This window comes from Falco naumanni, chromosome 1 (genome assembly GCF_017639655.2).
Source record: "Falco naumanni isolate bFalNau1 chromosome 1, bFalNau1.pat, whole genome shotgun sequence".
In the NCBI taxonomy this organism is placed as follows: Eukaryota; Metazoa; Chordata; class Aves; order Falconiformes; family Falconidae; genus Falco; species Falco naumanni.
In genome coordinates this window covers 20,990,352-21,007,381 of record NC_054054.1, presented here as the reverse complement: position 1 = coordinate 21,007,381, position 17,030 = coordinate 20,990,352, and the positions used below count along the sequence as shown (strand labels likewise).

The 17,030-nt window shown below is 40.6% G+C and overlaps 2 protein-coding genes, 1 long non-coding RNA gene and 1 other non-coding gene across 4 annotated transcripts in view; 3 read left to right on the top strand and 1 right to left on the bottom strand.

Moving 5' to 3' along the window:
• Window positions 1-5,122, top strand: part of LOC121083735 (bifunctional heparan sulfate N-deacetylase/N-sulfotransferase 3) — a 69,973-nt gene extending 64,851 nt beyond the window's left edge. The window contains exon 14 of the mRNA XM_040584390.1: window positions 853-5,122. Coding sequence (XP_040440324.1) covers window positions 853-972 — 120 coding nt within the window. The 3' untranslated portion in view covers window positions 973-5,122. The remainder of the gene's footprint in view (window positions 1-852) is intronic.
• A 2,135-nt stretch (window positions 5,123-7,257) lies between these two features.
• On the top strand, window positions 7,258-9,459 carry LOC121083727. The gene is made up of 2 exons (XR_005826467.1): window positions 7,258-7,371; window positions 8,102-9,459. It is a non-coding gene; the product is annotated as an uncharacterized LOC121083727 (long non-coding RNA).
• LOC121082799 lies at window positions 7,803-7,933 on the top strand. The gene has a single exon (XR_005826128.1). It is a non-coding gene; the product is annotated as a small nucleolar RNA SNORA24 (small nucleolar RNA).
• Window positions 9,460-9,534: 75 nt separating the features above from the next.
• The window catches only part of PRSS12 (serine protease 12), a 48,625-nt gene continuing 41,129 nt past the window's right edge, over window positions 9,535-17,030 (bottom strand). Inside the window, 1 exon segment of the mRNA XM_040584346.1 lies at window positions 9,535-15,535. Coding sequence (XP_040440280.1) covers window positions 15,228-15,535 — 308 coding nt within the window. The 3' untranslated portion in view covers window positions 9,535-15,227.

Below are 17,030 nucleotides of genomic sequence, written 5' to 3'. Positions count from 1 at the left end.
GATCAGGTATGTGTATTTGTCTCTAGTCCCTTGTCTTTGAGAGTACTTAGACCATGACAAGTAATGCAGGCTCTCGTGTAATCCAGTTTTAAGAGAGGTTAGGTCCTGTTTCTATGAATTTTATAAGTATCTTCCCCAGACAGATGCTCAAACGAAGAAATTTCCATCAGATCAAATGCTGCAGCCTGTACCTAAGGGCAGTATTCTAGCTGTAACTTTTATGTTTATTCCGTCCTTTATTCCCATTTCATTTAGCCTGACTGGAACACAAGTAAAAACTTCAGTGTGCACAGCAGTAGATATTAATGTGGCGAGTAAGTGGGGATTTTTTTCTCACGTTACTTAAATTCTAATTAACTTTACATCAATAGAATCATACTGATATAAAATCACTGGGTGAGAAGGCTTTTGACCAGAGATAAGACTTTGTTTGTTTACTGTTCTATTTTTCAACTCTAAATGCTTCTGAAGATAGGGTTACTAATTGATACATGCCTGCATATGAAGATATTTTAGAAGCTTTGGTTTCAATCACACTTCGGTAAATGCAAAGTAACTGCATCAGCTTCAGTGCAATTCTTAATTTACGTGACTGAGAGTAGAATCAGGTTCTATGCTTTGATTTCAGTGTTTGTTTTAGACAACCTTTGTTTCTCTTGAAATTACCTTTTCAAATTCAGCTCCTAACTGATGAGCTTAAACTTGCATGCAGTAGATAGCATAAAACAATATAAATTGCAAAAGAGAAAGTAAAGTTTTGACAGAGGTAAAACAAACTTTGAAACCTAGAATTCACAGCAACTGCAGTACAGCATTTTATTACATAAAAATATCTCCTTTTGTATCCATCAGTGCAGGGCTTTTCTGTCAAGCTACTACAGAGATCACAATGTGGAACTGTCAAAACTCCTACACAAATTGGGACAACCCCTGCCATCATGGCTGAGACAGGAGCTACAGAAAGTAAGATAGCATTGGAAACCAGCTTTCTGAAATCTCTCTTCCACACTTCAGTCATCATACCCAAAGTCTCCAGTAGCTGCCAGAAGGTCTTGTAAAATATACCTCTTCAAAAAAGAGTTAAAGATAGAAATTATTTCCATATGCTGGCATGTGGATTGTGAAAATACATGTGTTTCTTAGATCTCTGGTGGGCCAAATCTTTCTCATAAACATTTCTGGGCCTGTGGACTTGTGGACTACTGTGTACCTATGTGGAAGTTATTTGCAGCTAGTATAAGCTTCAGAGATACATGACCTGTCCAATGTCACAGTAAATATTTACATTTTTATAAATCAGTTTAAAAGTATTGTGTCTCATGTAGGTTTTGTAGCCCATTGTTAAGACCACTGACAGTTTTTCTTACTATTTGATTATTGTCTTGCATAAAGTAAGAAAATTTAATGTAGCACAAGATGCCAAGTGTACTTCTGCCTTTGGAATCAGCTTGCTAATACCCAAAGTATATACTAACAAGGGTGAGAAGTACAGTTATCATATATGATTTAGCTGTGCACAGCAACAAAATACGTGGACCAAAATCTGGAAGCCACAGGCAAAAGCAGTGTAGAAAAAAACACACGCACACAAAAATCATTACCTATGATTACAGCCTGTAACAGCAAACCTTTACAATGTGGTATGGGCCTTTGTCCATAATTACTGTGTCTGATTTTGTACTGACTGAAATGGCAAAATACAGCATCTAGCTGTTACGTGAACAGAAATTTAACTGGACATGTGAACCACAGAAGTTGCAGTATAATCCTTATGAGCAGTGTTACACTTCAGCAGTTGTGAACCAGACTGAAGCAGCGTAATGAACAGGCTTTCTCACTCCTGGCTTCTGTGAGCAGCCAGATCTGGATGCTGCACTCTGGGCTTACATTGCTGTGAATCAGGAGTGACTCCACTGAAATGAATGAAGAACTTGTAAAGAGCAGAAACAGATCCATACTTAAATTGCCTTAATTTCAACCACTATGTTTTCCTTAATTTATTTGCCTTCAGTCTGTGCTTTGTGTATTCCAAGATCCCTCAACCTGATCAAAACTGTAGCATCTTTCAGTAACCTTCAGTTTACGTCAGCTGCAAAGATCTGTCAGGTGAAAATACTGGTTCTTGTTCCAGACGTTTTAAACATGTTTGGTGTTAGATATTAGGAATAAGCTTTAGGGGGGGGGGAAATTAACACAGGGTGTAAACATGGTAGAAAATTATGCTGTAATCATGGAAAACACAAAGATGCAGCCTTATATTTATGTGATACATTTCAATGATACATCTCAATGCATCAGTTTAGATGTGAGTAAAAGTGTGATTACTAGTACTTGAAAGCTGGGAAAGATCAATGAAAACTTCAGCTGAGTACAGCCTTAATGCTTCTCCACTGAACTTTGGCTTGAGTGTGTCTAAAGGCATGAAGAGGTACTGAAAACCAAACAGAACTACAGTACTAAATGCAATGTTTTTTACAGTAGCTCTATAATGTTACCATAATTTGTTTTAGGGTGAATAGTTAAAAACATGCATCAAATGGTGGAAAAACTTTATATGTCTCAGTGCCGTTTTATGACATTTATGTAATCATATAATTTAACTTTCAAGGTAATGGAATGGAAACCAGTCTGTTACTCCCTAAATAGAAAACAGATGTTGAAATCCTTACTGTACCTCTAACTGGTAATCTTTATTATTTATTGATTTTTGTCTATGTAATACGTGGTTTTGATAGGCCTGTAATGAAAAAATCTAGACAAATTTGCTGTATATAACAATATTCTTTACGCAGCACATTTTTGCTAAGGGAATATGCATGATTAATGATGAGGACCTACTAGAGTAGACTTTTTTTAAGGTGAACATCTTTATTATTTATTAGAATGAGAACTTTCACATCACTTTAAATAGTCACTGTCATATGGATTTGTCCAAAAAGCTGACTTGTCTTAAAATAATTATTTGATAAAAGAAACACTCTGGATTCTGAACATCTGTAAAAGCAAATACTCTGCATGCTGTGGACAGCTCATGCGTCCTGCAAGCATCTATATGGATTTGTTACAACTAAATTGAGTAACTGTAGAAAATACCTGGGGTTTTCATCCTGGCATGATTGATTTTACCCTTGATATAACCTGATGTAACATCACTCAAACATTTTTAACAAATCCGCAGGGATTGCACGAAGCTCCTGTTATGTGCACTGCTGTGTCAGTTACTCCATATTCTTCAGGGCAGCAATTATAAAATAGCAGAAAGTAGGAAAAACCTTGGGCACTATCAAGTGCCTGAAGTTTTCATGGTGAGAGGACCCTCTGCACAGAACCCGAGTGCCTCCTACATGCAGGAGGGATGGGCTTCAGCCACACTCATGGTTTATTCTTTGTTTTCAAGAACTCCCTTTCTGTTTTCTTTCTCTGGGAAATCAAGCCCCACTCCCCCCAGAACGAGAATGAGAGAATGAGTGGGCAGTCGAGGATAGAGTGGTGATGGGGACGCAGACATCGGTCGCATTATCCCTCCAGAAATTTTATGACAGAGAAGGTGACATGTCTCAGATCTGAGGACTACTACTGTGAAGCCCTCTCTGAGGTATGGTGAGGAGACCCCCTACAATTGTTGGTGAGCTGGTAAAACAGCCCATCTGCAGTCACCAAGTAGCACTGGGAGGATCAGCCCCCGACATGCATGGCCTTGGCTTTGGGTGGACTAGGCTTGGTTCTGCAGCTAAACACAAAGTCATGCTCTAGGAAGGAGCGCCACAGTGACTCTCGAGTCCCAATGAGGAGCAGCACGGTGGAGCTCTGGTGTCATCCCAGTGCCCTTCCTAAGGGAGGGAACTGGGAAGAAGATGAATGAGTTCCTTGTGATATCTTCAGTGGACTCCTGTGGTAACTTTACCTGAGTTGATACTGTGAACAAAGTAGCTTGACCTGGTACTGTGCGTTTGAAAGACCGTGATCTAGAATCTCTGTAATTGCAAGATCCTGTTGAGATGCAGCTGTTAAGCACTAGCATCTTTAGAAAAGCTGCTGCAGGATTACCTTTTTGTACACTAGGCAGGCTAGGCTGAGACACAAAAGCAATAGAGAAGTAAAGGCAAACTGCTGGTGCTCTTTGCAGTTCTGAGTGTCTGATGTTTGCTTGTTACTTGTTTATACATAGATGGTACGGAGCCACTTTTTTTCCCTCCAGAACGATTCTATTTAAATATGTTCTTACATTTAACAGGAGACTTTAAAAAAACAGAATGACTTTTAATGTGCAGTCAACTTGGTGAAGAATGAAGAGTCTGAGCAAAGCATGCAGACAACAGCTAGATGTGTTATTCTCCAAATCACAGGATGCACATGAGTGCAGCCGAGTAAGCAAGTCATACAACATGAGTTACCTGACAAAGCTTAACCTCTTCTACTCACAGCTTACCTACAATCAGTGTTTGATTTCCAGAAACAGACTATCAATATTAACACTTTTTTAAAACTCTGATTCATTACAATGAATTTATATTTGCTAGTCAAAGTCAGATGTTTTATTGTGGTTGGTAACACAGCCATGGTTTCTGTTCACCCAGTAGATAACTGCACAAGCAATTTCCTTAACAAATGTTGATTATGTGAGCTTCACCTTTATTTTCTTAAATACGATTTCCAAATTTGCTTTCTGCAGACATCTGTGCCATTGAAAATAGATGTGATTATGAGCAGAAAGTGACCATTAGAGGGGGCATAAATACAGAGCCTGATATGAAATCACTTAATTATTTGAGCAAAAATTCCTGATAATACTGTGATATTTTCCCAGTTCTACTTGTGCAGAAAGAATTAGTTTCAATGATTTACAGTTGATCTTGTACAGAGTATCCTTTTTCATTGCTTAAATATGTGAAACTTCCTCAGGAAGAAATTAAATAGATATTTCAATGTTTATAGATGTAATACTCTTGTCATTCACATTGAATGAAAATTGCTGGAAACATTTTTCTCAAAGTTTTTTAAAGTAAAAAATAGATATTATTCTGATAGTGGCATGGTATCTGAAGTGCAACAATAAACTCTGATAAGAAAATGTAGTACTGTGTGGAAGTGATTCTTATGTTCACAAAAGTTGTCCTTTTCCAGGTTTGCTAGCAGCTGTTGCAGCTTGACACTGAGCTACAACACAATCCAGGAGCACAGAAGCAGCATGAAATGTTTTCAGAAATGAAAAGTATTACTTATTCTCTCCATGAGCGAATGTTACTGCTTTATGCAGCTGCTCGTTTTACTGCTTTTGCTTCCTGCTTCCTTTTTATTTCTTGTGCCACAAATTGCTAATGTGCTATAGAGACATTTCCAGAGCTTGCTATTTTTAAGATAACAAGCAGAATTCATTCAAATTATTTGCCTCAGAGATTCAGTAGTTGTGCCAATGCATCAGTCTACAGAGACCTGAGAAAATCCTTCTTAAGAGAAACCTCTAAAGATGGTATGAACGTCCAAAGGAAAATTCACTGTTATCAACAAATCCAGAACGGAATAGAAAAGTGTACTGTGTGGCTGGGCAAAAGCTGCTTAATGTCATCATAGAGGTGTAGAAAATAGGAAACCTGTGTTAACAAAATACTCCATTACAGAGAAATGACGCCACCTATAATTTAGAACTCTAAGCTTCATTTATAATATCCATCTCTGTAATCTCTAAGAAGAACAGAAGTGGGACATCAAAGTAGTAACAGAAAGATACTAAGCAAAGGGAAGAGATCCTTTCTACAAATAACACCTGCCTGACCTCTGTCTCCAACTTATCTGCTTTTATTTAATGTTTCATTTCAGTTCTTCCAGTCCCAGAAGTCTTAGAGCTCAAAGGCAAAAGACACTTTTTTTCTCTGAGGACCAGATGGATGAAGAAAGCACAACAGTCAGCATTAAAGGACAAATCACAGGAACAGGGAAGTAATTAAGAGTTGAAACCATGGGCTAGAGAAACCTGAATGGAAGAAGAATTTAGACAAATTAAGGGTGATAGATTTGAAAAGCATAGAGTGAGCTTGAGTCTTCACCACTCTTTTCTGTCAGGTTACTTCTTTCCTTCTTTTTTAATACAGTATTTTCTTTCTTCACTTGGCTTTTTCGTTCTGATCCTCTCTTGAGAAATTCAGATGGGGAATAAGGCTCATGGACTTCTAATTGCTCAGATGCCTGTCTGCCTAGGAGAGCCATCAGTCTAGTAGCACAAGGTCACTTATCAGATCTCTTCCAAAAGGTATGACATGGAAGTGGCCTAGTTCAACCATGATGGTTCAAAATTGAATTCAAGGCTTGGTTCAGAGTTACTACTTTAAATCCTATAATGTGTTAATCAGGAGATCAGACAGATGGGCTCTTTTGCCCAAAAAGAAATCTTACTATTGTCTCCTCAATTATCAAGGCTTCCTGTCATATTAAGAATCCCAGTAAAGCCCCTTTCATCAGCTAAATGCTGAACCGATTCACTCCGGTACAAAAAAAAAAAAAAAAAAAAAAAGCATTTTTTGTGTCCCTTTTTATATACACACAGTACATACGTTTTAGCTATAGAACTCTGGAAGGAAAGCATGATGAGCTAAAGGCAGGAGCCAGCTCTTGTATGGCACATATGACAGCATGGAAGTAAAATTCCTGAAAACAAATGGTACAAGGTCAGAACAGCTGAGGTTTAGCTGACAGCACAGGTAGGACTGTAATTTGTCTCTGCTCTTTTGTACAATCCTAGCAGCAGTTTCATTATTCTCCAACACTGCCTGATAGCCGTGTATCTGAAGCAGTAGCACTACATTATCATCATCATCTGAAAATTATTAAAAACGTCTGATGTGACAGATGCACAAGTAGAGGTGTTTTAGCATTTAAGGCCCACCTTAGCATTTAAGGCCCACCTTGTGCGCTGACCAAGCCTGCACACACTTATGCATATATACAGCTGTCTCTGTGTCCTAGGGAGGGGGGGAGCAACGCCTGGCCCAGCTGAAGAGCACTGCTGTGGGTCGGGGGATAACGGCAGCCTCGTTTCCCTGGACCCTTGCCATGCGTTTCCTCCCGGGGATGCCGCTGGCTAACTTCGCAGTGCAGCAGGCAGCGAAACGAGCGACCGCAGCGCCCTGTGCAGCGGGAGCCCCGTCTCTGCTGCGGGAGCCCTCTGCAGCGGGAGACCCCCGCGCTACGCAGCGCAGCACCACCCCCGCCCCGCCCCGCCCCGCCCCGCCCCGCCCCACCGTGGGTGGGGCCCCACCCGGCCCCGCCCTGCCCGCCGCAGCGCTGAGTTCCCGCCACAGCGCGCGGTGGCAGCGCGGGGTTTCTGCGCGCTGTTGGTGAGCGCGCGGGGCGGTCGTCGGCGAGCGCAGCCGTGAGGTAAAGCAGGGGTCCTCAAACTTTTTAACCAGGGGGCCGGTGCGCGGATGAAGTGGCAGGCAGCCATCTGCGGCTGCTTGGTTTCCCCCCCCCGCAGCCCCCGGGGGAGGTGGGGGAGGTTCTGTAAATACCGGGGGCCGGATTGAGGACCCGGGGGGCCGTGTCCGCCTCGCGGGCCGTAGTTTGAGGACCCCTGAGGTAAAGGGTCCGGCGCGCTCGTTGCCGTAGTCGCGGCTGGGCCCCTGCGGGGCGGCCGTGGCAGAGGACTGCTGAGGACAGGAACAGAGCGAGCAGCAGGTGGGACGCGGGGCGGGGGGGGGGAGAGCAGGGAGCCGGGAGGAGGCGGCGGCGGCAGCCGAGCTGAGGCCGAGGTCGGGGAGGGGGGGAGAAAATGGCGGCCGCCACGTGGCGCGGAGGAGAGGGGAGGGGTGAGCCATGACTCCATGGGGGCTGCCGCCTGTGGCTGTCTCCCTTCCTAGGCATGGAAGAGCAGATTCTTGCTAATTGGCAAAACTTTTACTCTCTTGTGAGTATTAGTCGTTGACTGTGGCAAGTAACAGCCCGAGTCTGCGGCGCTGTGGGGCGCCGTGGGCTTGGCCATTTCTTCCCTCTTGCGTTTTTGTTGGATTGGTTTTCTTTTTTGTCCCTTTTTCCCCCTCAATAAGTGGTTAGAGCCCACTTATTAAACGCGTTCTTTTTTTCTTTTTTTCTTTTTCCCCTTTCCCCACAGCCTTAGGAGCGCAGGAGCGGAAAGTGCGGATTGCCGTTGAAGATCCTCCCAAAAAAAGTATGTGACTGGGTATCTGTTACGTAAATAACTCTTTACAGATGGGGTTTGGGGCGGGAATAATACCAATTTGATAATAAATGTTTAGCGACTGAACTACTGAGACTTGTCTGTTGAAATCAAGGTATAGGCTTGATGTTTTGTTTTTAAGGCTCGTCTGTGTATGTGTTTTCCTGATAGAAAATAAAGTGCTTAAGTTACTGTGACTAGGAAGAACTGGGCTTGGGTGTAGGTGTATTAGAAACGTTAGGAATAGTGGATTATGATAAAACACACGTTGCCAGGACTCTTGCCTGCCAGACTAGAGGTATTGGAATCCACAGATTTCTTGGGGCTGTCTGTGTAAGGGTGCCTTTTTCAATAAGCATGTTTCTGATTTTATTAAGTGAGTACTAAGAGCGATCTGCAACTGTAGGAGCAGAGGGACATGTCAAGTTGATACTAACAGGTTTGTTTCAGAGCAGTTTACAACTCATATGAGAGCATCATACTGTTCAGTGATGTTTGCTGTCTTGTATGTGTTTCTGGTAGCGATATTAAACTGCCTCAAACTTGTTTTTACAGGGGAAAAACACTCTTGAGTTGTGATGACAGAAGAAGATGGGGCTAAATTCCACATGTAAATTCTAGGAGTAGCTGTGACTAGAACTTTTAAATTTTTACCTAGTGTAGGGTGGATCTGTCCAATCTTCTGGGATCAGTGCCTTTTGGGAGAAGTCATATTTCTGGTTATAAAGCAGAGGTGACAAAAGCTAATTTTGGGCTAGATCTTAATTCCGCTTTTAGACTTAAGATAAATGAGCTTATTAAAAAAGTTCAGACTTGGAGCCTGATTGAGATGTTCTGTAGTTTATCTCTCATCTTTACGAAGAGGGGCTGGAACATAGCTTACTGTGCCTAAAACTGGCCTTGCCTGCTTCTGTGCAAATACTGTTAGGATGACTAGATCTTTGTGCTGCTTCAGGGATCTTCTGCACCTCCTGACTTTGGGATTTCACAGTTTTAAATAATTGCAGTAATGCTCTTGGTAGTTCAGTGGCTGTGCTGCTCTCTGTCATGTGGCTGACCATACTCTGCAGTATTACTAAATGTGATGACACGTGTGCCTTCAGTGCTGGCTCTGCTGCTGTTCAGGTGTGTTAGAAAGGCTGTTCAAAGGAGTGTATGTGTGCTGTATAAGCTGAAGGTAAGTTTGTGAAGTACAGAAAATAAATGTGAAATTACAGTTGTCATTTCAGTATGTATGTCAATGTAAAGCATTCAAATGTATAAATAAGTCAATAAAGAGATATCAACTTTCATTGCAAGTGTTGCTTCTTCCTTCCACAAGACTACTGATAATCAAGACTTGAGCTGCACGTGTTTGTTGGAGTTACTGCCGTATGCTAAATCTGCCTGTTGTGGGGATACAGCTTCTGGTAACCAGGCCTTAAGTTTGTGGTGCGGTTTCAGGGCAGAGTAGTGACTGGCTGATGCGTTATCTGTGAGCCATTTCAGAAGTCACATTTTAATCAGACGTTGCTGCTGCAGGAGAGAAACAGTGACTTTGAATATAGGTGCCGTTTCAGTTGCTGAGGGATCTTCTGTTTAATCCATATTCAAGAAAATATATGGAGCTCTCGTAGATTGTGAGTCATTGCAGAATGAGACAAGGTAAGACAGTGGCTTGCTTACAAGTACATTTACTGTCTTGGCCAATAGCAGCTGTGCTGGCACAATCTCTTGCAGAATATCTTCCAGTTAATAAGGAAATCCCTTGCAAACAGTTGCAAACTGGAAAGTTAAGGAGGGGTCCCAAAGGGCAGGGAAACAATCTGTGAAGGTACAACTGAGATGAGGAGGCAGTGCAGTTAGTGTGAAGGACTTGGCAACTTGAGCGGGGTGGGGTGGGGGGAGGGATTTATATTTGAAATGAATGGGGGTGGAATTGTGGGCTTTAATTACAACATGGATTAGACCTGAGGAAATTACTTCCAACAGACATGTTAGTCACACTTTGGAATAGACTAGTAGGGAGATTAAGGAGCTGTCATAGGAAACGGTTTGGGTTTTTACTACTGCCACTGCGAAAGTACAGCTGTATGTGTATTCTGATAATAAGTGGTACTACACCTGTTTAATTGGTGGTGTGTGATTACTGTTTCCTTTTTCAACAGCTCTGCATACAACCCTATCATATGACATCTTTACTGCTTAGGATTCCAAGTTTGTGGCTGCCAAGCCTGGTAGCCAACGGTCATGAGCACGTACTGTGAATATACTTTTCTCTGAGAAGAGCGGACTTCTGTAGTAACCTTAGTGCTTTTAGAAAATAAGTTAACACACCTGTCCTACAAGGGCAGTTATTTGCTTATCTTGCACAAGGAAATGCAAGGCAGGCAGTGGCCAGGAGAGCGCTGCTTTCCCAGGAACACGGTGTGGGCAGGAAAGTGCTGCATGCAGCGCTAGTTGCTGTTCTGGCAAGCCTGATGCAAAGTGGATTCCTTAGTTTTTTAGATCAGTTTTTGCATGACTGGCATTGGCCCCATGAAGAAAACCGGGTACTAGCAAACAGGAACAAGCAAGCGTAGGGTTAGGGGTCAGTTTCTTTAGGAATCTGGTATGCATTAAAACAATACTAATGCAGAGTACAAAAATCAAGAATATGATGGTGTGGAGAGAAGTGTTTTTTCTTCTATGGTCACTGAAACAATACTTAAAAGTTTACACTTTCTGGTACTGACTTTTAGCTGTCCTGTGGGATTGCACTGATGGCGTCTGGTGAGTTACCCTAATTCTGTGTCTTGGAGGAGGACCGTGTAGCTGTCCTAGTCAATCACGTGAACCAAGTGATGAGGTCACTGGTATTTCCACTGAATAAATTGACCTTGTGGCCTGATGTGGCCTGCAGGTTAGATTTATGAACATTCAGTTTTGAGCTCTCCATCAAATACTTGGAAATTGCAAAGATGAAACAGTGGGTTTGAATCAAGAATAGGAGAAACTAATTTTCAAGATTATGGTCAAATACAGAAGTATGAACTATAATGTTTGCTGTAGGTATCTCTTTTTTTGAGTGCTTAGTGGGTAAGGTTACATAGCCTTTCCTCAGCTTTTGATGAGCATCCAGTCACATGCACAGAGGGCAGTGAAATCTGCTTTCCCTTATTGTGTACAATGCAGGTATTCTTACAAGACCTGGCTTTTTAATTTCCATGTGGCTTAGGATGGCTTGTTCTTCATTACTTCATTAAATTTAAAAATTTAATTTCCCAATTCCCAAAAACCTGTTTTCTCATAGGTCTCCAACATTCCCTTAAACCAGTTTGGTTTTTTATTTCTATACATTGCTGCAAAGGTGAATACTTCTTTCCAAAGTTAAATTTTCTTTTCCCTGATTGTAGTTGTTTTGTGTTGCATTTGCAGCAAGTTACATGGTTCATTTCTGTATTCTGTACTAAATAAATGGAATAGGAGCTGCTGCATGTAAGCAGGTATCTGATATGTATCAGGTAGGTCTGGGTTTTACTATTCAGTTAGCTGTATTTGCTGTTACCCAGCAGCTTGGAGCAGAGATGAAAACCAATTTTTTTTTCCTGATACTGCAAATCTTGGATTTTGGGTGATTTCTTCTACTGGGATCTGCTACTTGAGCCTAATTGTTTTAGCCTTCTTGTGTGTTATATTCTGCGATTTCCACTCTGAAATCATAATGGCATTAAAATCTTGAGTATAAATATTCTAGCACTTGCAAACATGAAATAGTTGTGTTGACGCTGAGGATTATGGAGAACATTGATTCAGGACTAACTTTTGTTAAATGTAAACTATTAAAGTGCTGTGAATTTTTCTGGAAATAAGACAGCTGAGGTTACAGATTTTTTGCATATAATCATAAAATGGGATCTTGGCTTAGCTGTGGCTTACAGGTAGGTGCCCCTTTTGGGGTTGGGATAAATGCATGTTAAATAGGTTTTGTGTGTCAGTTACAGTAATGCTTCTGTTCTTTATTTGTCTGTATTCTCTGGAACGTGCAAAAAGTTGAGAAGTTCATGGGGACTGCATCTAACTATAAATCTTCACAATGTTGGGAAACCTGGGTAGATTATGCATGGTCATCTAATCTGGTAATAGAAGTGCCAAGTGTTTTCTTTTATGCCACCATGAACACTGTGGCCAACCTACTTAATAAAAAAAAAAAAAAACAAAAACAAACAAACAAACAAAAAACAAAAAAAAAAAACCAAAACCAGCCCATAGCATAGGCTGAAGAGCAGGTTTTTATCCAGCCTTGTATGTGTTAAAATGTTGAACAAAGGGGAAAGCAGCAAGGGTCAAAATAATTCCTCAGCAATTTTAAGAGTGTAGGATAAACTTACTTATGACAACCTAACTGGTCTTAAGTTAAAGCACACAAAGCACTAGGAGTTCCATCAGAGAGAACAAACTTCCATCTCTTAAGAAAATGGCTCAAAGCTTACATGCTTTGGGGAAAATAATTTCAAGAGCACCCTTTTTCACTTAAACCTCACATGAGGTTTACCCAGGTGATGTTCCTGCAGCATTTGCTTGCACATCATCCACAGGATTGATGTATGAAAGTTGTAGTCAGTGTGGCAGTTTTTATTATATACGTTTACATTATCAGGCTCATTGAACAAAAATTATGATGGCATAACATAAGGACAATTTCATTTTATGTTAGAAACTGAAAAGGCATGCTTCCTGCATGAAAACAGTAGTGCAACATTTTAAAATCTAGTAAGCATCCTATTAAAAGAGCAAAACTAATGAACTACTGTACTAAATCTAAATGTTTACTACACTTAGTATGCAGACTTGATTCCCCCCCCTTGCCCCTCCCCAGGTATCGTACCTCTGTGGTGCAACTAAAAGAAAACTATTTCCCTTGTACACAACGCATGTATTGCACTATATAGCCTACTTCACCTCAAATCTCAAAACTTAACAGGTCTTGTATAGCAAAGCTTTGATGGTGCAAGTAAATACATTTTGACAGATTTGTTTCCCATTTAATTAAAAGGGTTATGTATAAGTAAAAATGTAAATGGTTTTAAAGTTCACTAGCAGAGTATTTCATAACTGTAGGTGGTCACAATACTATGATTGTTGACATGTTTTTTAAATAAAATACCCCCCACTATTTCAAATAGTGTGGAATTACATAAAACTAAAATATATTAAAGCACCTCATGTACTAGTTTAGCACCAGTTCCAACAAGATATTTAAACTAGTCATGACCCTTGAGAACCAAGTTTGAGGTTGGAGAGAAATTAAGGACCCAGTCTTCAATCACATGGGCTTTTGCAATATTGTTGCCACTTTTGTGTGCAAATTGAGTTGTCTTGGATATTTGGTACACCACCAGAGAGAGACAGATGAGAGAAATTAATGACTGCCTGCTAACAACATGAATACAAGCATCCCACTTTGTTCACAAAAGACCACACAACACCCATAGCCAGAGTGTCTGGAGATGGGAAACAGAATGGTCACTGGTAGTCACAGTTTGCACAATCACTATATGGTGACTGACACACATCTGCCACACTTGTCACACTGGAGTGTTTCATGGCCCACAGAGCTTTCGTTTCATCTTTTTAAGAAGCAGGTTTGTTAATGTAAGATGTAGAGTGCACTTGCAGATGGTCAGAATGGCCTTCGACAGGGATCCTGGAGGTAGCACTGAACTCTCCTGTCTCTTTCCTGACTGTAGTCGGTCACAGATCCTGTCAAGACCAGTACCTCTCTAGTGCTGCACTAAGATGGTGATTACTTCTTGTGTTCTGTGTGGCCAGTTTAATGGGCCAGCCCTTCCTAAAAGGATACTAAATTGCTTTATATTTGTCTTGTACATCAAGAGTAACTTCTTATCAGTGCATTTTTATAATAAACCATTAAGGTTTTCATAGCATGGGAAATGGGATTTGTAAAAGAAATTAAATGGAATTAAGGTGTGTCAGTAGAAGTCACTGAAAAGTGTCCTTTCTTGTAAGATCAGTCTGAACCAGTGTTGTAACTAAGCAGGAGAGAATTTTCTAAATATTATCCTGTACAAAATCGTAGTTTAAGACTTTATAGACTTTTTCAGACAGGTTTGGCTCAACATCTCCAGTATTTGTATTGTATATACTTAGAATTTTCTCTTGTAGGATTGACAGAGGTTCTGTGTTACTTGAGTAAAGCCCGTCCAAAACCAGCAATGAGAGGGTTAGGATGTTTGTTGGTCTGATACTGCACTGACTGCTCAGGAAAAGTAAATTCTCTCCAAAATGCTTTGTGTACTAAAAATTAAGAATTTCAGAAAGATAACAAGTTATATTTAGCTAGAGGAAAGAAAATAACAGGTCACTAGTTTTTGATCGAGCTCTTGCAGCTGTGCAGGATGTTTGCAGGGAAACTACCAGCATACTACCTGTTTTACTTGGGAATGTACTTCTTGGACACTAAGCTGTGAAAATGTTTATCAGAATAGCTGGGGATCTGATTATTGACTGTTCTTTTCCTTCTAACATTTAATACATACTCAGAATTACTTACCAAGATTCAACCTGTTAATGGTCTCATTAGCTAATGAAACCTGAGTCTGAGTAAGAGGGCTGAGTATAAAATCATGGGAATAATAGGAAAACAGTTAAGAACTGATTAAATAAACTAGACGGAAGATTAATTTTGGGATATGTAATTAATTCTAGCAAAGCTGGGAGCCCAAATGGCTTGGATCTACTACAGTCTTCCTGTGGGCATGAATCTCATAGTGACTCTCCATCTGTCCTGCTCCAATGTCACTCCAAACTGGTGTTGCTTTTCCTGTTACCTTAGATACATGGTAACTGGTTCATGCAATATTGAGAACTTCTGTAACAATGAGGGATTTTGTTTGGATTGTAATCCCTAACTGGAAAGGTTGTGTGTGTACAGCTTGGATTTAACTAAAAGAAAAACACATGAATCAGGAAAATGTGTCGTGTTTCCACCTGCTGTGGGCCCCAGCTGTGCACTGTCTGTGCTGTTCAAGTTGACCTGCCTCAAACTTGATTAACCAAGTTTGCTTTTCATTACAGACATTCATAGTTTGGTCACACTTTTTATCCAGGGTACAAAAGATGATACTTTTGTGTAGACACCTGGAGAATCTTTAACTCCACAGCCGTAGCCCCAAGAGGTCACACCATACACAACCCAGCTTTCCCCTGGACGTTCACACATCAGTGGTCCACCACTGTCTCCTTGACAGCTATCAACACGTTTCTGTTCCTGGATGTTCCCAGCACAGAGCATTCTTCCTGTGAATCTTCTTTTGTAACGCTCTTCACATACCCTCTTGGGAAGTAAGGGGATGGCAGCCTGTTGTAATGTTCTTGAGTAAGCCCTTCCTGAAAAGAGGACCCAAATTATTCTTTTGTTATGATGATTGGTCTTTGGATTAAATCACATTCATGTTTCAGTTTTTACTGTCAGTCCTTCAGACTGTTTTGTCATTACATAAAATTACTGAAAAGAAGACTAAATACTGAAAAAACCTGCCGTGCATTAAATATAATACTAAAATACTACCTAGGTATTGTAAATATGGAATATAGGTGCTTCTTACAAAAAAAACCTAGGAAGTTTAAAATTTAAGTTGTAGCTGTATTCCTTGTGATAACTGGATCTTTCCAAGGCTGGAGTTTGTTACGTTCCAGAAAGTTTGTGTCTTCTACAAGAATATATGCCTTAATACTTACATGGGGAAGCAGTTTTGGGGAGTCTTGAGCAGTGGAGAGTAAAGCTGTGGAAATACTTCACTGCTAGGTCACCAGTTCAGAACTAGTCTAGCTCAGGCTGACATGTGCTGCGTTCTGTCAGCTTCCAAACAAAGCATCCAGCCAACCATCACACACCCTGGAAGTACACACCAGTTTGTTTGTCACCTCAGCTGAGGAGCTAAGGTAGCTGAACCCAGGTGTACTCTGGTAGAGATCAGCAGTATGATTTGAATCTTTTACAGTCTTGGTAATTCTGTGTACCAGAGTACTAGTGGGACTCCTGACCAAAAGGAATCTTCATTTTGTGGGGACCAGGACCTGTCCTTTGGTTTTCTTCACCTGCAGTGAATCCTGCATTGTATAAGCAGTGTTCTGCTTGTAAAATGTCAAGATTTAAATTGTTTGGCTTTTTTTTATAGCTTGCACCACTTTTTCAGTTGGAAACATGGGAAATTAAAGCCAGTGTTGTGTGGGGTTTTTTAAGTAAACTCAAAATACTTATAAAGTAGTTATGATTGATATAGTAAGTGTGAACTTTCAACTGAGGTATGGTGATGATGGCATTTCTTACTGTAATTAAAGCTAATTATTGCAGCAGTTAATGAATCCTTAAATAGATGTCCTAAGTTAACAGTATTGCAGAACTTCCTGTGAATTGTGTAAAAATCTAGTCAGAGGTAGGCAATGAATTGGCAGTTGTTTTTAGGAGAAAAAAAACCACCCTACAAGTCTATCTCCTTTATTGTATTACAGTCATCCAGACATCTGTGCACACAGATTAATGCATGTAAAGAGGAAGAAGTGATATTTGGCCTTGCTGCCTTGTCTCCTTGCCAGTTTGAATGAGTCAGTGGAACAAAGGCTTGAGTGTGACTGCTGTCTTGCGCTATATTCAGTACCAGAAAAACATGAAAGTAAAACATGGTTATTAATTTGTAAAACATTTAAAGGACAAAGACCTTTGAAGAGGAGGAATCTTGTCCTGATCTAAAAACTGGTTTGTTCCAGCAGCCTGGATCGCAGATTGCATTGTGGCTCTTGTAATTTTTGGCAAGATCTTCTCTTGTTTAAATCTAACTGCTGATTGAAAATATCAGTGGTAACGAGACAAAAAATGTTATTT